This window comes from Charadrius vociferus, unplaced genomic scaffold, assembly GCF_000708025.1.
Source record: "Charadrius vociferus isolate BGI_N301 unplaced genomic scaffold, ASM70802v2 scaffold306, whole genome shotgun sequence".
NCBI classification, from domain to species: Eukaryota; Metazoa; Chordata; class Aves; order Charadriiformes; family Charadriidae; genus Charadrius; species Charadrius vociferus.
Window position 1 is genome coordinate 2,360,349 of NW_009648963.1, and position 22,279 is coordinate 2,382,627.

The 22,279-nt window shown below is 37.1% G+C and overlaps 1 protein-coding gene across 2 annotated transcripts in view; it reads right to left on the reverse strand.

Moving 5' to 3' along the window:
* Positions 1-250: 250 nt before the first annotated feature.
* Positions 251-22,279, reverse strand: part of LCORL (ligand dependent nuclear receptor corepressor-like) — a 43,263-nt gene continuing 21,234 nt past the window's right edge. For both annotated transcript variants that reach the window (XM_009887636.1, XM_009887635.1), the window contains 3 exons: positions 14,129-14,383; positions 3,850-3,940; positions 251-2,431 (listed from right to left, as the gene is read on the reverse strand). In XM_009887636.1, coding sequence (XP_009885938.1) covers positions 1,399-2,431; positions 3,850-3,940; positions 14,129-14,383 — 1,379 coding nt within the window. In that variant the 3' untranslated portion in view covers positions 251-1,398. The remainder of the gene's footprint in view (positions 2,432-3,849; positions 3,941-14,128; positions 14,384-22,279) is intronic.

Genomic DNA, 22,279 nt, shown 5'->3' on the forward strand with positions numbered 1-22,279 from the left:
CATTTTGCGAGGAAAAGGGCATTGATGTTCAGTATTGAATGTATGAAGCAAGCCCCCATTCTTCATATGTAGACATATACTTTGTGATATCACACAAAAAAATTAAGTATGATATAAAGTCCAATACGAATACTTTAAAATCATGTAAAAACTGCAATAAGAAGGTAATTGGTCTCCCTTAAATTCTATTAAAAGTTACGTATTTAAAGTGAACTGCCTAACTTCTAACTACCAAATTTATAAAGAATTTATATTATTGAAAGTTCAAAACAGCTTCACTGTTTAATATTTGTATTTCTATCAAGACCCTGAACTGCAAATTTGGTTATTAGCAAAGTGATAATGTAACTTGGTGTTCATTTTGATAAACTGAAAATGTTTTGAAATGTCACAGCAGCAAATACATTACAGTTACAGTGAGGTTCTTCAATAGGAGTGTGACACAATCCTTAAATAAACTTTAAGTAGTCATAACATCAACTAACCAGCACGTTTAAACAAAAAACCAAACAAACCCAAACCATTCTCAAGCTCATTCTGTGCACATTATGAACATGCTCTAAGTTGCATTCCAACTTTCTTTTTAAACCTTACAAGTTACCTTAGTTGTCAAACTAAAAAGGAAAATTAAGTTTAAATTATTTTATGCTCTTAGTATTCCATCTTATTTCATATTTAATAATTCTATAACTACAGCAATTTCTCAGGTTTCATAAGTGTACACTTTGTAAACACCAATTTCTTCCTAAACCAACAACAAAATTTTCTTAAAATGATAAAAATGCAGTTTATGCCTGCTAAACACACATTTTTAGTAATGAAATGTTTTTCTTACTTGTATTGGATATTTAAGTAACGATGAACTTTTTTCTTTCACAGAATGTACTATATCCTACTAATACTTCACAAATCCACTTCCTTGTAAGGAACTAGCTTTTCAAAAAATCCCTTGATTTGTATAATCTGAGTTACTTACAATTTATTGCAAGTATTCTGTGAAGTATAAAAGTCTGCTAAGCCTTGGTCGTGTATTTCCGTAATAAGATGGATTATTGAATGGGTAGAGTGGTTCTTCACCAATTAAAAATTATGCTTCACATGACAAATACTTGTTTTCCCAAAACATCTTTATGCTATTGACTACTAAATAAAACCTGAATCTTTTCACCTATTTATACAAGGATTATATTAAATACACACTATCAGAATTAAGTGAGCAACTCTATAATTCTGTCCACAGTGAAAACCCTGAATAAAACTATTTTTCAAAAGGCATGTATGTGGTTTCTGAACTGTATAATTTCACGTCTTCTGTCAGAGTGAGCATATGTATTTCTCACACAGTGTGTGTATACAGACATACATACACACACACAAAACAATTCGCTAACAATTATTCTACACAGGCTTGCTACTATTTTTGCAGCTGCCAGTCCCTGAATCTGTCATATTAAATAAGCCAGTATCTGGTAATCGGAGTTTCTTCTTCGGCGGAGTCTTCAATGTTCCAGATCTTTCTTTTACTTTATATTCTAAAGTGCTGTGAGGTACCCCATAAATTCCTTGTGCTTTGGAAACACTCATTTTCCCACTCATTACCATTGCAATTGCTTCTTCCATTATCTCATGATCGTACTGCCGATAGCGGCCACGTTTTTTTCTTGGTTGCTTATTATCTTTACGATCCAAACTATCTTCTGTATTTTCTGAGGTTCCATCTACTGTCCCATTCTTAGCATTAAGACACAAAGGAGAGAGGTCCCCATGCAGAAAGTAGGAGTCAACACTTGAGTGAGTTACAGGTCCAGAACATTCAATTTTGTTCTGTTTGGGGAGTATATTTTTCAATTTTTGAAGAGCTGATCCTTCTAAGACTGAGGAGGTTTTAGAAACGTGGTACATAACATCCAGAAGACCAGCAGTATCAGACTGTGGTTTGGACACAGAACTTATTCTTAGCTGAGGAATTTTTAATTGTACAGTAGGACTTGAAGTTTCATATTGTAGATTTTCACTTTTTTCTTTAAATTGAGTGACCATTCTCTGTAGAGTTAACTGGTGGAGGTAACTGGAAGCTGTTGGGAATTTTAATTCTGAGGTTTCAAGTAGACTGAGTTTACTTTTTTCTGTGCGCTCTGCTTGAGCTCTTGCCCACAAGGCTACTTTTTGTAGGACTGCACAAGTTTCTTTACTGTCTTTAAATGAATAACTATCATTGAAATCTCGAGTTTTGTTTTTAAAAGGTGCAGGCTTTCCTGCTGGTAAGGCTTCTAAGTGGAGAAGTAAAGTTTTTTGAGGTATGCCATAAAGTATGCCTGCTTTATTTATGTCCAGTGCTCCAGACTGAATGTCTTTCAAAGCTTTTGAGAGCAAACCATCTGCAAACTCAGCACTTCTTTCCACATAGTCCTCTCTGTGTCTGTGTAGTCTCCTGGATGGATGGAATGAAACGATGGTAAACTGATGTATGAGAGACTCTCACACAGCTATGGAAGGGAAGGGTCCACTCCTTTATTATACTCCTTGCTTCGGTAACATCACTGCTTCTGATACTTTTAAGCCTTTGAGATGTGGTAGTTAAATGATTATCCTAGCAAAATGTTACAGTTCTGGTAGGACAGTGCGTCAAAAATCATACGGTGGCTTCTACAGCAGCCCTTCCAAGAACTTTAAATCCTAGCTCAGTATTTCATAATATTCTCATGTGCTTGCTATATTCCCTTGTTCACATGCTTGCAGAGCAACACTGTTATAATTTTAATTATACAATTAACGTTCCGTTAAATACCCAAATCCTGAAGGAGTTTTTGTTAGTAGAAACGTGACGTTACCGCTAAACAAGTAATAAAAGAGTCAACCCCCTCATAGAAAATTTGCAGCAATAAGTACATAACTACACACAAACATCCCAGACTTACACAAAACTAGGCTTACTACAACAATAAGATAAAGTGCTGTAGTTAACAATCAAGTCCATTTTGGCAAAATAAAACACAATTTTAAAAACTTCTAGCCACTATTCACAGCTCTCTACTTACAAAGTCATATTCATTTTAAAACTTCTTCATATCAGCAAATTAATGAAATACAACTTTACATCATTCAACAAATACTGCTATTATAGTCCTATTTGTAGCAAGTTATTCGGTAAGACGTACAGGTGACAAAAAAGGGTCCTGCTATGGCTAGTGGATGGGAGGATGCCAGGATCATAACAAAATCCAACAAAACAATGCGTTTCACTAGTTTGGTGGTAGCTTTCAGCAGATACAGTAATGCTTTTCATGCTGAATAAAGAAATTTAACCATTTGCCACCACACACCATAGTCAGAACCATGATGTAAGTATAAGAGTGATGATTAAGAGCTCTCTCTCACGCGCGTTTGCTCGCTCTCTCATATTAAAGAAAATTAGAAGATAATAGTCATTTAACTTGTTCATGTTAGTTGAAGAATATTTTAAATCTAAATATTAACATTTTTGTCCAAAATTGAAGTTTCCTAAATAAGCTCTGAAAGAATATATTTGCATTTTCTTCTACTACCCTATTACTTTTAATGCGTTATGTAATCAATTTTCAGTTCATTTTTAGTAACATGAACTAAAGTTTGGTGATTGTTCTGATAACTTTTCTTTAAAACAGAAAAAAAGGAAAAAGACAAATGAAACATATGATATATACATAGACACACACTTATGAGTGACAAAAATTCTTTCAAAAGCAAAATAGGAACCACATGTGTGTGTCAGTATATACAAACAGGTTATGAACATAAAACCTGACTTCAGAGAAGAGAAACCTGGATTGTCTTTTACATAAGCTGAAGAGAGTCCTAAATGTTGCTTACCCAGACACTGAGTTTTCAGAACACAATGGATCATATTTTGGTTCGTCCAACCTTGCGCTTTTCTTTGTAGAGAGATCTAGCACTCCATCCCCTGCAAAGAACGAGTAGTGATGATAGCAGTTGTTTAAAGACAATCGCAGAAATTTTGTTAGCAAATGTTTGTACCTGTGGCACAGTTTTTAAGCAGTTACTTTATCTTGTAAAATTTCTGACATCTTATTTCTTTAACAATGTCAGCAAATTGTTTTATATAATATATAATATATAATATATAATATATAATTGCCTTCAGAAAATGGTTTTATATATTTGATTTGTAACAAAACTTTTTCAAATTTGAAAAAATATAAAATAAACCCATTCAGAAATAATAAAATTTAAAAGAAGAGTCTGTCTTAAACAGAAACATGTGACTGCTTTCCCAAAAATCACGTATGCATATATATTGCACTGTTTACTTTCAAGGCAACCCAAGCAATGCACTTCATATTATTATCATTAAGATAATAATATTTCCATACTGTAAACAAATGAGCCTGATACTGAAGGTAAAATTGACATAACTAAATCATAGGCTTAAAGGATAATTCGGGCTACCAGGGATCTCAGGAGGTCTCTAGACCAACTTCCCAGTCAGAGCAGGGTCAGCTGTGAGACCAGACCAGGTTACTGGATGAAAAAGTAGTACCCCAGTCGCTGGGAAGACAGCTCAAGCTCAATATAGAGTTTTAAGCATATGAGACCTATGTGATTAAAGGCTCTAATATATTCCCCTGGCCACCCCCACATGTAATCACAAAACTAGAGAAATGGAAAGACCTAAACTTGGGTGGGAGTCAGCTTTTTTAAGTCACTGGCAAATATTAAATTCAAGATTTATAGTTGGCTGTTAAAATCTATGAAGTATTGAAATAGAAAACCATATTTCTTTTTAAAATCAGTATTTAAGAACGTTGAAAATTAAAGTAAATAATTAGCACCTGAAATACTCCTTCTAGTTTAAGGTTTTGGGGTTTTTTTCTGGGTTTGGTTTTTTTTTTTTTTTAAATCACATTTAAATTATAGATAAATCCCCTAAATATATTTGATTTCATACCTTTCTTCCTTGGTTCTCTGTTTCAAACTTGGACTGTTTTGTGTGCCTGAGCTCTGCAAATCCAATTTTGAGTTTCAACATGTAGATCAACATTCAACTCTACAAGCAACCTTATGCAAACCCTTTTTACATTAGTGTCATTTTTATCTTACTGCATGTTATTTCTAAAACATCAATCAAATGTATATATTTTCCTAGAGAGACAGAAAGCATTGGCTGAATAGTCCAAATGCCAATACTTAAATAAGAAGTCAGAAAAATTGTTAGGGCAACTCTCCTTTATACCAATACTGCAAAGAAATAGAATTTTGTGTGATAATCAAATCCAGCTATTTGTTTTGGACTGTTTTTAACAAGTTTTGACTGTTTTCCCCCAACTATTCTGTATTATTTGAAGAAGGGTAAAGAGAAAAAAGTAGCATCATAAGTCAGCGTAAGGGGAAAATGTATTTATGAATATGCCACTTGTCAAAGATGCTCCTTTTCTCCTGAATACGTTCCTTTAAAAGTCTTCCTTAACTCTAAGAAAGTTAAAGGGAGGACTAGTTAATGCTAATCAACCTTTCTGATTCAGTGATATTCCAGGAGTAAAAGCCAATTAAAAACACTACAGAAATACTCTACAGAGACTATTTGGCCTACCCAGCTGTAAAGTAACCTGAATACCTAAGCTTGCAATGTCCCCGAGTCCTGCACAACAGGCAGATGTTGTCTGTTGTGTTCTATCTGTCATACAAAGTACATCTCTCCCTTTAAGTGTTTGTGTGTTCCCTTTCACCATAGTTTCTCCATCTTCAGTTGATATTCATAGGCACTATGATAAAAAAAGTTTAGAAGAGATCACTGGACAAAGTCACTGGAGTCACAAAACACTTCAAAGTTCACAACTCATCAAGCTATGAAGAGCTAATCATCTCTCTACATTCAATCTACAAAAAACTACGACGCTAACTAGATTTTTAGGAAAAAAAAAACACTCAAACAAACAAAATGCAGAGACTCTTACAAGATTCTGTAATAGACTCTAACCAAAATAATTTTCATTTCCAAATTTTCAGAATTGGCTATGACGATACAAGGCCACTGATAAGTTGGAACAATTACTAAAAAGAACACAGGCTCCTAAAAAAAAAAAAAAAAAAAAAAAAAGATACATTTTGGGCCTCTGAAGGGTAAGCAGAATGGAAGAGTCATTTCAGGTTCAAGACGGTTGGTTGCTCCAACAGCAAATGTATTCATTCAATAAGAATGTGACACCTCCCTGAAGACAATGCTTTATAGGAAGATGATCCTCAGTAAAAAGAGCGAAAGAAAACCATGCAAGAAATTTGATACACATACAAAATACCAGATAAAGTCACCACACACCAGGCTTTTATTCAGTGATTTCACTCGAATTAAAACAAAACAAAATAAAATGAAAAAAAAAACAAAACCAAAACCAAAAGCAACAAACAACACAACACAAACCCCTCAAAACTGATGCAGAAAAGGCTGATAAATTAAAAAGATTTATTAAAAATACACAGTAGCTCCTGGGTTTGGTAGATCTTCCTGCTTTGTAGTAACATCAGTTATTACTATTGTAACGAAGGAGCAGTGGGAAAGTGAGAGCATTTGCTATAAAGCTTGAAGACATAATGAAATGCTACCTAATGAAATGAACGTGTGTATGTATACACAGTAGAGATGTTCACTTTGCTTCATCACATTCAAGACCAAAAAGTTTGCAAAGAGGCATCCTACAGGTTGACAATGAAACTTGAAAAACTGTTACTTGCAGGGTAGAAATAGGTTTCGGTAAACCAAGCCGGAACTTTCTATTATTTCTGTCATATCACTCAAAACAGGTATCAGGAACTGAGTGACATCAGGAACAGAAAAACCACTCCATAAAGTGGAATAATAATAAAAGACACGGAATTACTTCCCCTATTCAGCTGAAGCTGTGACTAAGATGATAACACTATGCAACACTGGATAAAACTTCTAATATTGTTTTTTCTGTATTAAGTCTGCTGCTCGTGGCCTTCTAATGAAGTTATTTCTGTGCAAAATAAATTTTCTTCTTCCAAGAAAAGGCTCAACCTCTGGCCTTTGTTTCTCAGCATCAGATCATCAGGTGCAGCAACACCAAGATACAACTAAGTGCGATCAAAGGTCATCTTCAAAATAATCAGGACCACAATCACTTGAAACCAGAGATGTTAGAGAAACAGAGGCAGAAGACAAAGCAACAGTAACTGTACGGGTCACCCTTGAGTTCCTACAGTGGGTATTTCTGTACTGACTCTAGCAAAGTTCTCTGTTTTTTTCTGGGTTTCAGGAAACCTCTCACTAGCTATTATGAACTGCCTTACTAGGTCAGACAACCTACTCTACCCAGTCCACAGTCTCCAGGCATGGGAAAAACTCCACTGCTAGTGTAGGAGAGCACGTCAGCCTGGCCACTACTGGCAACTCATTCCTCTCCTGCACTCCTAGTAGCTGCTACCATTGGATTAGGGATCTCAGAGATAGATCCATGCCTACTCTAGCTTCAGTTTCTGGCCTTAGTTCTGTTCGCCGCAAAGTTGTCTAAGACCTTTTTTGAACCCAGTGACACAGTCCATCTCCACAACCGCCTGTCACAGCAGCTCCTGATGTTCATAAGCTGCTGTGCAAAACCTGCCCCTTATCTGTTTTTCCCCTTCCAAGAAGTTTCAGTGAGCCCTAACAGTTTCAGTGAGTTCTAACATCGTAAGATTTTGTAAATAACAACTCTCCCTTTACCTTATCCATAATAGCGTGGCAAACATCAACAAGATTTTTCATAGCAAAAATATGACTCTGTCTCATCTTCAATATACTTCCTGATGATGCCTTGCCTTTTGCTAGCTATTTTCTGTCGCTGCACACAGAAACAATCTTTTCAGAGAACTGTCAGTAAGAATGCCAAAGCCTTTTATTAATTTTTAACTACTGCTTCGACTAGCCCCTTTTTGCTGACCTGATGCGCTATTTTGTAAAATGAAAAACTGACAGATGAGAAGTATATAGCTATATATACTATCTGGACTTCTGTAAGGCCACTGACATGGTACCCCGCATCCTGCTCTCTAACTTGGAGAGATATGGACTTGATGGGTAGACTGTTTGGTGGATGAGGAATTGGTTGGGTGGTCACATCCACAGGGTGGTGATCAACAGTTCGATGTCCAGATGGAGATTAGTGACAAGTGGTGTCCCTCAGGGGTCCGTACTGGGGCCAGTACTGTTCAATATCTTCATCAGTGACATTGACAGTGGGATCAAGCGCACCCTCAACAGCTTTGTAGACAACACCAAGCTGAGTGGTGCAGTTGACATGGCTGAGGGACAGGATGCCATCTAGAGGGACCTGGAAAAGCTCAAGAATTGGGCCTTTGTGAACCTTGAGGTTCAACAATGCCAAATGCAGGGTCCTGCACCTGGGTCGGGGCAAGCCCTGGTACCAATACAGTCTGGGGGATGAAAGAATCAAGAGCAGCCCTACCAAGAAGGACTTGGGGGTGCTGGTAGGTGAAAAGCTCAACATGAGCCAACAATGTTCACTCACAGCCCAGAAGACCAACCATATCCTGATCTACATCAAAAGAAGCATGGCCAGCAGGTCAAGGGAGGCGATTCTGCCCCTCTACTCCACTCTGGTGAGACCCCACCTGGAGTACTGCATCCAGCTCTGGAGCCCTCAGCACAGGAAAGACATGGACCTGTTGGAGGGGGTCCAGAAGAGGGCCACAAAAATGATCAGAGCTGGAGCACCGGTCCTTTGAGGAGAGGCTGAGAGAGTTGGGTTTGTTCAGCCTGAAGAAAAGGCGGCTGTGGGGAGACCTTATTGTGGCCTTTCAGTACTTAAAGGGGGCTTATAAGAAATATAAGGACAAACTTTTTAGAAGGGCCTGTAGCAATAGGATAAAGGCTAATGGCTTTAAACTAAAAGAGGGAAGATTTGACTAGATGCAAGGAAGAAATTTTTTTATGCTGAGGGTGGTGAAACAGTGGCACAGGCTGCCCAGAGAGGTGGTAGATGCCCCATCCCTGGAAACATCCAAGTTCCAGTTGGACAGGGCTCTGAGCAACCTGATCTAGTTGAAGATGTCTCTGTTTATTGCAGGGGGGTTGGACTAGGTGACCTTTAAAGGTCCCTTCCAACCCAAACTATTCTCTGATTCTGTATGTTGGGTATCCATGGCAGGGTCTCAGCAGCATCTGTGATGAGAGGCCAGATGTTTCTAGCCAGTTCCAACAGACCCACTGCAGGGCAGAGCTGAGCCCAGCAGCCATTTGGGAACCCATTTAAGAGAGGGCAAAAAGTGCTGGATGGAGAGAGAAAAAGGGGAAAAAGAAAGGAATGAAAAACAGCAGAAGGAAGCCCAATGGCAGAGAGAAACCATTAGGTGCAGACTGTGGACACCCCACGCCCATTCCCCTTGGAGCACAGGGGGGGTGGTGGTCACAAGGGAATATGGAGTGAAGCTCAGCCTGGGAAAGGAGCGTAGGAAAAGTGGTGTTCTAATGTGTCTTTTGTGTTTCTGCACTTCCTGAAATAATTAAAATTTTAATAGGCAATAGTTTAAGTTTCCCCAAGCAGAGCCTGTTTTGCCCATGATGGCAAGTGGTAAGCAACAACTGCGTTCTTATCTCAGCTCAGGAGCTCTCTTTCCTGTTCTTCCCATTTTCTCCCCATGCCACTGAGGGGGAAGCAAGCAAGAGAGCATCTGACAAGGAGCTCGGCTGTTAGCCACCATAGCAGCCAAGGAAGAAATAAATACCTACCCCCCTCCAAAATGAACATTTTTAGGGCAACCTTTTCATACAGAAGTATCAAACAAACCGTTTCTTGAATATATTTATAAGCTCATACAATTTACCTTTGGGAACATACCATGTGTACCTTCAAAAAACATAGTTTACAATACAGATGGTAAGAACAGTACATTAAGAAAATAAAAGGTTATTTTCAGATAAGCATTTGGAATTCTTTCAATAACCTGAACATAGCAACCAAGAGGCCACACGTGCTGTGACTGCAGTTGCTATACTAACTTCAGTATGGATTTTCAAGAGATATGAAACCACTTTTCAAAAATTAAGAATTGTTTCCAAATTCTGGTACATTATTCAGAAATCTTTATTTTGCTACAAATTTTGCTGAGATCATATTTATGTTGTTAAACTGGATACTAAAATGCTATTTTAAATCCTTTAAACAGAGTATTTGACTTGGATTATCCCTATTTTTCCTACTTCATAGAATCATCGAATGAGTTAGGTTGGAAGAGACCTTAAAGATCATCTAGTTCCAACCCCGCTGCCATGGGCAGGGACACCTTCCACTAGACCCGGTTGCTCAAAGCTCCATCCAACCTGGCCTTGAACAGTTCTAGGTATGGGGCATACACAACTTCAGTAACAGTTAACAGCAGTGACAAAACTACAGGACAGCTGTAGAAATTTCACACAGCAAAATGTCACAAATTCCCAGCTACCTTTCAGTCTATGATGGATCAATGAAACAAGGGAAAGAAGCCCCTGCATCAAAGTTAGCTGCTGCCGAGTACACTCCCCAAAAAGCTCAGCATCATGACGGCACAAGACAACAGTAAGTTGCTGCAGGATATTCCAAGACTGTTCCTCACTCAATGTTTTATTCTGCAAGTATGCTGCTTTTCCATTGGCTTAGTTTGGAGGACAAGCAACATTGCAAAAATATATAATACCATCTTATTTTTGTTAGATGCAGTGCACACTTTTTTTTCCCCCACTATAGAGAGTGACCTTTTCAAGGTCTGAACAGTCTTAGAGTTACATGGATTAGGAAAAACAAGCAAGATACAGGTGTTTCAGGAGACGGTTGCTTCTAAATGACTGACAGTGAAGTAACTGCCTAATTAGTTACCAGCAAGGTGCGCAGGAATTAAAGCACCCCACTAAGTTACCACACTTCCACATAGAAGAAAGCAGAGCATAATCTGGGACTCTGCTACAAGTCAGGTGCCAGCTGGACATACCTGGATGCCAGTGCTTAAATACTTGCTACTAAATGATTCAGTACCAGGGGTGCAATGGGTTGACCTTGCCAGTAGCTAGACTCCCACCCAGCCCCTCTCTCACTCTCCTTCCTCAACAGGGGATGGGGAAAAATTAGGTAAAAAAAGGTCATCAAGATAAATACAGGGAGGTCACTTACCAATTACTATCACAGGCAAAACAGACTTGGGGAAAATTAATTTATTGCAAATTAAAATAGAATTGGATAATGTGAAAGAGACAGAAATTAAGCACCTCCCTGCCTTTTCCCAGGCTCAACTTCACTCCCAGCTCCTCTACCTCTCCCCCATCCCCAGGTGGGATTAGGGATGGGGTTTACAGTCAGTACAGTTCCTCTGTACAGCTCCTTCCTCCTTACACTTCTCCCCTGTTCCATTGTGGGTTCTCAACAGGCCACAGTTCTTTCAGGAAATATCCAGCTGCTCCAGTGTGGGGTCTCCCATAGGCTGCAGTGTGAATATCTGCTCCAGAGTGGTCTCATCCAGGAGCTGCAGGGGAATACTTGCTCCACCATGGTCCTCGCCATGCGCTGCAGAGAAATACCTGCTCTGGTGCCTGGAGAGTCTCCTCCCACTCCTTCCCTGACCTTGTTGTTTGCTTTGCTGTTTCTCACTCCTCTGCCTGTCCAGCATTTTTGCTCTTACTTAAGTATGTTTTCACAGAGGCACCACAAACCTCACTGATGTTCTCCACTTTGGCCTGAGGTGGGTCTGTTGCGGAGCATCTAGGCATAGGCCAGCCCCTGACCTCTTCTCATATACGGCCATCACTGCAGCCCTCCCCAACTACCAAAACCTTGCCATGTAAACCCAATGCACAGGGGTATCCAGCCTGGAAGTGTCAGACCAGAATATTTGCAAGTACTTCAGATGGCCCACAGATACCAGAGAAAAGTAAGAAGCTTTCTTAAATGAAGACAAGATCATTCAGACACCTTCAGTGGAAGAATCTTTTTTCAGTATTGAAGTAGCACTTAGCTTGGATCTGCTCAGTGCAACACAATGCTTTTAGTGATCTGAAAAATAAAGCTTACTCCTTCCTCTCCAGTTAAGTCCAAGAATCGTTGCCGTAGTAAAGGAACAAGACCTCCTGTTTTATTATTTAGATCATTAAAGATGACTACTGTAAATACAAAGCACCTGCCTAAACAGAAAATAAACCTGAAGTATTTTTATTTAGGTCATTATCTGCTTCACAGGATTTGAATTAAAAAAATTTCAACTTCAAGGATCTATCAGAGCAATGTACAAATTTGAACTTCCTACTCTACTATTGCCTCTTCATTTGGAAAATGTTTCAGGAATTATAAATAGCAAATAATAAAGAGAGTTGCATAACAGTTAAAAAACACTACTAAGAAGGGAACTATGGTATGGCTTTTATGAGTCTCCAGACTGTCAGACACAGAAGAATGTATTTTTTAAAATTATCTGATTTAGAAATTTCACAATTCCCTACTGTAAGCACATAACACTTCAATATATCCAACCTTTCTTCAGGAAAAGGACAGAAGTGAAGAGTAGGGAGAATAATACATAGACCCTGACAACAGCTAATAGAAAGAGCTTTTAATGAATCATTGCACCTAGATTATGATGCAAATAAATAGAGCAGGCTGACTTTTTCCATCTTGATCTTATTTGCCTGTGTAGCTACCACTACAGTGGAAAGCTAAGATACCTCAAAATTGGTACGTTCGTGGGAAACAGGAAGCACCATACAACTTCCCTGGTCTTCCCTGGTAAATAAGATGGCTTGGAATCTTTCGTCTTGTTTCAATACTTCCTCTCACTTCAGTAGCTCTAAACTTCACAGCAAGACTAGTACCTTTAACATCTACAAAGCGCTCCAGCAAAAATGGCAGTGTAAGTTTTGAGAACCTACAGTATCTTACACAGTACATAAGGTTTACATAGTAAACTATTTTATTCTCAGATGTATTGCTGAAGACACACAGCTATAAACGTGCCATTTACTCTCATTCTAAGAACTCAAGTGATTAAAAAAATATACTGAAATACCTCAATCTCTCTATACTTTAAAGTTGTTTGGTTTTTTTTTTTTTGACAAAAGATCAACGGATTTTCAAATAGCTCAGGGTAGCAGCAGAACTTTCTTCCCATCCCTGCCCCATTCCTTGACTTTTTTAGTATGGCACATGACATATAGGTAAACTTTCCCCTTTGATCTGCAGTATTACTGGATTAACATGGACCCTTGTATCTGTTAAAGACAAAAGCTGCTTTTGCCACTGCTTTCAGTTGCATATGATAGTCACAACCCTTCCTGAAAATTGCTGCTAATCCAAATCAAGTTCAAAGTCTAAAACACTCTTGTGATTATATTATCAGTTTTAGATAGCAATATTCCTCAAAGCAAAGAAGTTATTACAATAGTGAGACAGTTTCTTTTTCTTTGTCTAGCGTTACTCTCAATTAAGAAAGCTGCACTGATCTATGACAATTACGACATGAGGTATGGAAATTTCCTCCTAAATTAATCTTCTCTTTCCATCATTCTAACATCATTCTGTATTTAAAGAATCAAAGCATCCAAGAGCTGACACAGACAGAATGACCTTTGCTCTCTGAAATTCCCGTATCTCTCTCTTTTCTCAGAAGGCTTCTTAACAGCCATTTCTTCAATAAAATCTTGAACCACAGTTACCTGTGACAGCCACAGGTGAGCTGACTTAGATTCAGTATTCTAAATCTGAGAAATTCCAATGCCACTTATTTAACACAGGCACTCCAAAATTAGAATATTCATCTGCTAATATGCAACATGAAAAACATTTTTAGAAAGAATGTGGGATTGTGTGTGGTGGTTTGTTTTAGGGGTTTTTTTGTTTTTTTTTTTACAGTTCTCTTTATTTATTTTTACTGTTGTTTTAAAGGAAATGTGTGAGTATTAAGTTGATGCAATGCCAATTTTCCTTCAACCTTATTTTAATTACACAGGATAATTTTTTTCCTATATAATGATTACTACTTTGGAAAGACAAAACATATAGATATCTGACACAGACGCTTTTTTTTATTTTAAAGGTAAGAAAACATAATAAAGTAATATGTGACAGCAAAACAAAGATAAGCAGATGTAGAAATTTACCTTGCTGAGTATTCTGTTCTTGAGTTCGATTCACAGTGAGGTCTAGAGGGCTATCCTGTTCTTCCTGAAGGGAGTTTTCCGTTTGGTTCATTTGGATGCTTTTACATATCAGACTTGGTTCAAACGATGAACCATTTCTGTTCTCTTGAATTTTGCTACTTTTTGAAATGTACTCAATTGCAAACTGACGGATCATTTTTTTCATTAATTCCTGAGCAACTAGGGGAATGTTAGGATCACAGTTCTGAGGAAGATCTAGGAATAAAAAACAACAACAACACAGGCAACAGACGTATTAAAAAAACAAACTTAATTATTTTTATTTAAGTAAATACTTCCTATGAGCACAATAAAGGTGTGTAAAAAATATACATGTAATGAACACATTAACTCAGATATCTAGTAAGCTTTTCTTATGAGCATTCCCAACTGGGTGTCACTTGGAATAACATGTTTAGCACACACCAGTAATTTTTACCTTATTCTTCTGCCATAGCATGCAAATCTAACTACATGGGTAGGTAAATAATGCAAGTATGGGAGTCAGAATCTGTATTTATTGTTGGTAAATAAGTTGAATTTTCATTTGCAAACTGTTCATTTTCAGTTTTGAAAATAAAGAATTTTGAACAGTGACAGTTAAATAAAGTTATGAATTGGGGGTTGGACTAGATGATCTCCAGAGGTCCCTTCCAACCCTAACCATTCTGTGATTCTGTAATTAATACATGAAGTTACTTTCAAAGAACAACTATAACAAAAATAATTAAAGTGCAGTTCTATAAATTAGTCCTTTTCATAACACAAAACAGTTGGACTTTTGAGGAGCTGATCTTAAACAAAAAAAATTTTTTCACCTACATATTAGATTATAATCCCCACTGTAGATTCAGGATTGCAATGTCAAAACTTATGATGCTACTTGAAATGTCCCATACAACCTGTAGTACTACAAGCAATTGAATTTTACAATAAAGTTCTAAATTTTTATTGTAAAATCTTACAGGATTTTCAGGACATTTTCAACATGCTACCAATGAAAGCATTTGAGAGAAAAGCTTTATTTCCTATTCTAAACTGTATGTATGATATTTTTTTGTTTGTGCATATAACAGTCCCATGGAAAGAAGTGTTTCCTTTTAAAAACACAAAGATAAAAGGATCAAACATGAGATACATATGACTATTTTAATATTATGTATCAGCTAGAAAAAAATTAAACCTCTTATTAACAAGCATAGCTGAAACTGCATTTGTGAATCACTGAAAAGAAAATTCTAATATAAATAGAAGTACCAAAAAGAGCAAAGTAAGGATATGTAACTTAGCATAAATAACAACATAATTAAGAAATTCACTTAAAGCAAGCTGTGTTGTATTGGTGACTGTAATACCTCATTTCACAAGACAATCAAAATTACCCATACTCAAAGTTCTTCCATACAGTGGCAGCAGTAGTACTCACTTCACCATCCCACTCTTCCTTCTTTCTTTCAGCTCTACACACACACCCCCACCCCCCCCATAAAAATGTCCTTTTCAATGTTTTAACCACTGCCCATCCTCAAGTTCATAGGTAACGAGTGAAACAGATTTGATCAAGAAGGGACAGAGATTAAGAAACTCAGTGTGGAAGTGATAGAGAAGAATTAGCTTTTAGGTCTGCCTTGATTGCCTAAGAGAAATGCCAAAGGACATAATGGCAGTTACTGGGATACTTAAATTAGTCTGAAACAGGTAAGACAGATGATAAATTGAGTTTTGTTTTCATGGAAGTAGAGAAACTAAAAAGACTGTATCACTGTAAAGTGTAAATTTCCTAATTTTGGGAGGATCACACAGCATATTTGCTCAAGCATTTTATGTCAACAAAGCTTTATCCGTCTATTAGCAAGAGAGTGACCACTGAGACAGATCAAAGAATGCTGCTCAAGTTTAGGATGAACGCGTATAAGATTTTGTTTGTTTGTTTGTTTCAGGTTTGTTCAAAACGTATTCCATTTTGAGAATTCATTTTCAGAGTATGTCAAGGAATTACAAACATGCAAGTATGCAATCTGCTGTCTAAAGCATACGAAAGGGCAGCTGATTGTTTAGATGCTTCTTGTCAATACCTTTTGGTTAGCTGTTCAGTAATGCTTTGTGAGGTAAGGTGAAGCCCCAACATTTTCAAAGACTGACTATATGCTAGACATCTTAGCTTCAAAAGACCTTACGCAAGGCATGACAAAACAAGCCTGCTTGTGGTTGAACCTCTATCTTCTGACAATGTTTCACTCTACCAAAATTTCTAAAATTGATAGGAGTTTCTGGAGGATAGGCACAAGGTAAAATTCTAGATTATGGAGGATACCTATGAAGAAAAGGATCTCTCCCCATCATGTAACACCCAGGCACAGATATTCTTTGTTTATTGGTATTTCTCTAATCTTAAAGAATGAACCCAATAAATGTTCAACTGGAATTTTATCATCCTAGACACACACTTACAAGGAAAGAAAAAAAATGCAACAAAAGATATTGAAGCAGTAAGGCAATAGGTGTAAAAAGACTAATGTATATGCAAAAATAACAAAAGAACAAGGAAAGTTAAGAGATGGAATTGAAAACCTGAATTATCTAGCAAAAAAAATACGTGTCTGCATGACAGGAATTGTAGCTTTAGACAATGAAAACTACAGATCAATAGCTGAGCTTAAAAAAAAACAAAACAAAACAAACCCAGACACAAGCAACAAAAATCTGACAGCCAGTAATCAAGAAACTCATACAAAACAAAATACACAAGTCATCAACACTGAATAGTCTACCAGATATCTGGTCTGGAATGACCCAGGCATCCACAAACTTCTTTGAAGATTTTTAGAGAACAGGTGATCATCAGTACAAATGGGAAAGATGGTTATTTTACATCCTGGTATGATCTGTACCTTTAAAAAGCAAAAGATCATAGAGCATAGTGGACATCTGCCATTAGCTGGCAAACACAGCAGCCTGGAATAATTTTCTGCTTCTTAATCACCATCCCCAGCATAAATTATTATAAAACTGCAAGACAAAACTAGTTCAGAACTGCCAAGTTCCTATTGCCTTTCTATTCCATTTTAGACTCTTCACGCTAGTAGTCTAAAAGCAATTCATGCTTGGATACACTTGCAGGTGAAGCTCACTTTTCCATTAGGAGCAAAGTCATCTTTTGACCTAGTTGGAATAACAAAGGATTTTTTTTTTTTCTCTTAAAAGTAATACTAAAGAAAATATTACATTTTTTCTAATAATTTCCAAATGCTCCCTATGGAAGAATAAATACAGCAAGTTTTCTCTATATTCAACTGCTACAGCTACAGATTTTTAAGTTAATTTACTCTGAAAAACTAGTACTAGGGAAAAATAAAAAGGGTATCTTGGAACATATAATCTGGAAGATGTGCTCCGGGGGTGCACCTGAAGTGCTCTTGCTGCTAACGCATATTCGATCCACAGGGCTAGGCCACAGTTAAGTCTAACTGCCATAAATGCAAATAGTGTCACTATCACATCTCCAGTATTGACTGTTCTATTATGTAAGTCACTAAATTGTAATTCATGTTGGAAGGACCTTGGGAGGTCTCTCTAGTAAAACTGTCTGCTCAAAGCAGGTCAACCATGAGATCGAATCAGGTCAACTCTGGGTTTTATTCAGTTAGGTCTTGAATACTTCCATGGTTGGAGACTGTACAACCTCTCCGGGTAGGCTGCTCCACTGCTTGCCTTTCCTCTTTTTTCCTTACATGAAAATGAGCCTCTCTTCTATTATGAGGAAAAAGTAACGTAGAGTACTTTGAAGTTAGAAATAACTTCCCACAACTATCCAAATGCCATATAGAACAGAAATGAGGGAGAGGCTAGATATTCAAAGGAAAGAAGAAAAAGTGATATAGTTTCATATCTTATTTTCTTTTTGCACACCGTAGATTTTTGAAAGAAAAAAGGCTTTTTAAGGGAACACGCAACCTTCATATAATGTTTGACCAATGTAAGACTCCCGAGTGACCAGAATAGGGTACACACACTTGACGTGTATTATATAAAGTCTAATTACTTACATTCAATGGATGTAAGTTTGTATTATTATACAAGCATGCAATGAAAACAGAGACCTGTAATTTTAAGCTCACAGAGGCAAAGTTTCACTACACATGGGAAATTTGTAATTAGTCACAAATTTTTTAAATGCAATTTAATGCATTTTAAGGTAAGTATTAGATCTCTGAACTTAGTATCACCAGTGAATATTTCTTAATTATTATCAGCAGATGGCACCAGATATACTTTGTACGACCTACAAAGTTTTTATTCTATGACGTTTTGTAAGTAGCTATAGTCATGACTCCTAATAAAGTTTTAAATCTAAATGCCTACATCTGTTTAAACTTCTATTTTTCACATGGTGGATTTACAACACAAGGCAGCTGCATCTACTCCATGGATCATGTACGTACACACATACACACAACCTCCCTTGTACCTTACAATCCTGCTGTGTGAGTAGCAGAACTAAGAACATGTGGTTGTTTATCAGCATGTTTCCTGTAGTCTCTCTAGCTCTTCTCGCCTTCTCACAAAAAGGCTACGTTTTCTAGAACAAACCCACCTCAACAGCCAAACTGTGCCAGCAATAGTCTTAGCTCTACACATCAACTTGTCCAGCTCACCGTCAGATCACCAGCAAGTTAACAGAATGCAGCAATCTATTCTGAGCCAGGTATCATTAGTTTAGTTAACTTGACTGATCAATGAACAGAAGGAATAAGAGTCAAGCTCACTCTAGTTTTCTGTTGTTGTAAACATTCAGCATTTTTCCTTCCTCCACTCAGATGCTAATGTTCATTAGTTTATATACAGTAATATCTCTAAGGATTTTCATAAATGTAGTTGAAAATTAACAAAAAATTTCAGAAGTCAGTGAAGACAATAACACTGGTAGGCAGGCAACACAAAAAGCATGTTTTACTTCCTTAAGAAAACAGCTGAAATCCTGCTAAACATTCTTTCCTGATGAACTTGAGGAACAGGGATAGCAAGGATGTCATACAATTTTTCTGCACAAGCTGCGACAGAGTTCTGTTCTTACAGAAAACCTTCCAGATTTTGAAAGGATAAATTAGATTTATTTTTTTTAAATTATTAATAAAAAGGAACTGCACATTGGACCAAGTAGTTTGTACACCTCAAAACTAGAAAATAACGCTTTTTTGTAGTCTAAGATTATGCGTGCAAAATTACATTTTCATAGCTTTGCCAAATTATACATACACTGTCCAAGAAGCATAATCAGCTTGTGACATCTATGTATCTCTAAGATTAACTAAGTCAAGAACAGAAGAACTCAGAGTTACATGCAGGTATATGGTATGGTGCAAGAAAGCCATAGTTATGACTGGAAGTGTTTTAGAATGAGACATACCTAGAAACAAGGAAGAACTTCAAAAAAAAAAAAACTTACAGGGAAATTATTTTGGTATGGAAAACATGGCACTGAAAACCTGACAGACCTGCCCAGAGAAACTGGAAAGACTCAGATCATTCTGACCCATTTTTAGTCCCCCTAATTTTGTGCCTCAATTCCCTTTATTGCTACAAAAACTTTTCAGATTTCTATCTTCTCCTGGTGGATAATGTCCTGAAGATAAAGAACTTGATTCACAACTGTGAATGTATTTAAGTGACCTTTTCTTTAGTTTTTGTTTAAAGAGGTCACATTAATATTGGAAAAAAAAAGCTTCCAAGAACATACAATGTGGATCACTAGAAAACCAGAAAATTCATAATCCACGATTAAAATGTCTGATCAAGCTCTTAAACGATGGTTCTGCCATGTAATGGTGATTACATATGCTACATTCTATAACATTGATAGCAAACAACAAAAAAACACAACAAAAACAAACAAAGCACCAGTAGGTATTTTTTAAAGCACATGTTTTTTCCTCGTAACTGCTCCTTTGACAAAAGAAAAAGGATGTATTTTCGTGTTATGTAAGTGGAAAAGTATCACAGTCTACCATGCTTACAACACCAAATGGGTAAAGACAGATGCCATACCTAGGAAGAAAAGCACCTGGTTTTCAGAGGTATTGTTTAATGGAAACAACTGACGTTTGGTGACAAAAATTACTTCGGATTTACTGAGGTGTCTGTCAAGGATAGGCCTTTCCTACAGAAAACTACCTACCAAACCGGTCTTCCACTAACACATAGTGAAGACAGGTTCCTAATAGGAAGACTTTTTGTTACTTATAGCCTCCCAAGTGTTTATCCATCTTGGCAGTAATTCTAACATCCTCTTAAAAGGAAAGAGGAATCATCTTTGTCTAATATTCTACAGACAAATCCTGTGAATGCCTGAAGGTTGTATGATATAACATGGCTGCATGTTTCAAGATCTTCTGTACTAGTTTCCTGATGTCAAAAAAACCCAAACAACCAATCCTCAAAAATCAGTCTGCAAATTAAAAGATCCAGTCACATACTAATTGTTCTAAAATAAAAGGAAAATGAGACCAATAAACACAACTCTTAAATGTGCTTACTAGGCTTTGAAGTTGTTCAGAGGCCCTAAATGAAACCATGCTTGTTACGATACAAGAGACAGTATATGATCTTGAGGAGTTTACAATCAGAACAAGTGAAATAAGTGTTACTTCCCTCTTAAAGATAGCCAGCCAAGAATTTCACGTTTTTTGATAATGAAGGGGCATCTGTTTTAGTATCAGGTATAAGAACTGTTCCTTAGGTAAACAACTACTTGAAGTTTTTTTTGATTCCTTTTTTCCTAAGTTGATAACTGATCTCAAAAACCTATAAAAATTTAGAAAGCAGACTTGGGATTTTCCTAGTAAGACTCTCCATCTTCCTCCTACAAAGCCAAGACAATTACTTAAATACCTGATAAATTGGTTTCACATGCCCTTTGCAGATACCAAAATTTTTTTCCTTTTCACTTCCCATAATTTGAACAACTTCAGAGACTTTGCTGGAATCAGAACTGAAGCAATATTCTTAGAAAACTCTTCAGCAAAGTACCACTTACCCAAGAACAAATAAGTCCTTCAGAGAATCACAAAACCAATCGGAAGACGCTTTTTGTTTTTCAATAGACAAAACTTCTTTAACCTAGCATTACTGATCTAGCAAATCAAAAAGTCTAAGGAAGACAGTAAATGCCAAATGCTCTTTGTGAAAAACTTCACAGAGGTCAGTCACTCTGATAAGGCGAGGTCATGCCAAGTTTCACTTCTCCCATGATAAAAGGTCCTCTCAAGGACAATCAAAAGACAGCATCTCCAGCAGAAGTATAAAGCAGGCGAATGTTGAAAACCACTACATCAAAACCACAAAAAGACCTGGGAAAGTATAAATCGAAAGGAATTAAAATACCTGCCTAGGAAGATGCCATGTAACTGGGCTCGTGATGAAAATACAGTAAGAATTTCAGAAGCGATGAGGTGGCAGCTTCACTGGATATTTTATTTCAAATGGAAAATAGTTGGTTTTAAAGAAAGTTGAGGAATGAAGATGGACTCAAAATGCTGTTGCACTCCATTCAAAGTTCTTTAAAGCCTTAAGCAAAACGTAGGCTGAATGGACAGATGCCCTGTACAGAAAGATTCCACCTGCCTCAGGTTCAAGGGCATAGTAATCTCTTCCTGCTACATCAAGGTAAAGGGAAGAAAAAGAAAGAGAACGTGTCTGACTCTCTCCAGTTCTTTGTTAGAGCAAGAGAGGGCTGTCACCGTAGTGACTCAGCCATTTTGACATTCAAGTACATTTATTAAACCCGAGAAAAACCTGTGAAAGCTGAAGTTACCGAATAGAGCTGAATTCACATTCCTTACACAGAAATTTAAGGAAGAAAATGAGTATTTTAGCTTAGTCACAGTCACCAGCAGCAAAGTAACTTAGATGGACCAAGCTGACTTGTCAGTCACTCATGTACTGCTATAACTTGCTGAGTGCCAAAGAACAAAGATAGTAAAAATATTAATGAGTTACTAAATACTATATTTTGATAAGAAGTTTCAACCTCTGACTCGAATGTATTTGACGTAGCACCATTTGTGTGAGAAGATCCCAAATCCCATTTTGTAATCTGTAAGACACATTCTCTCA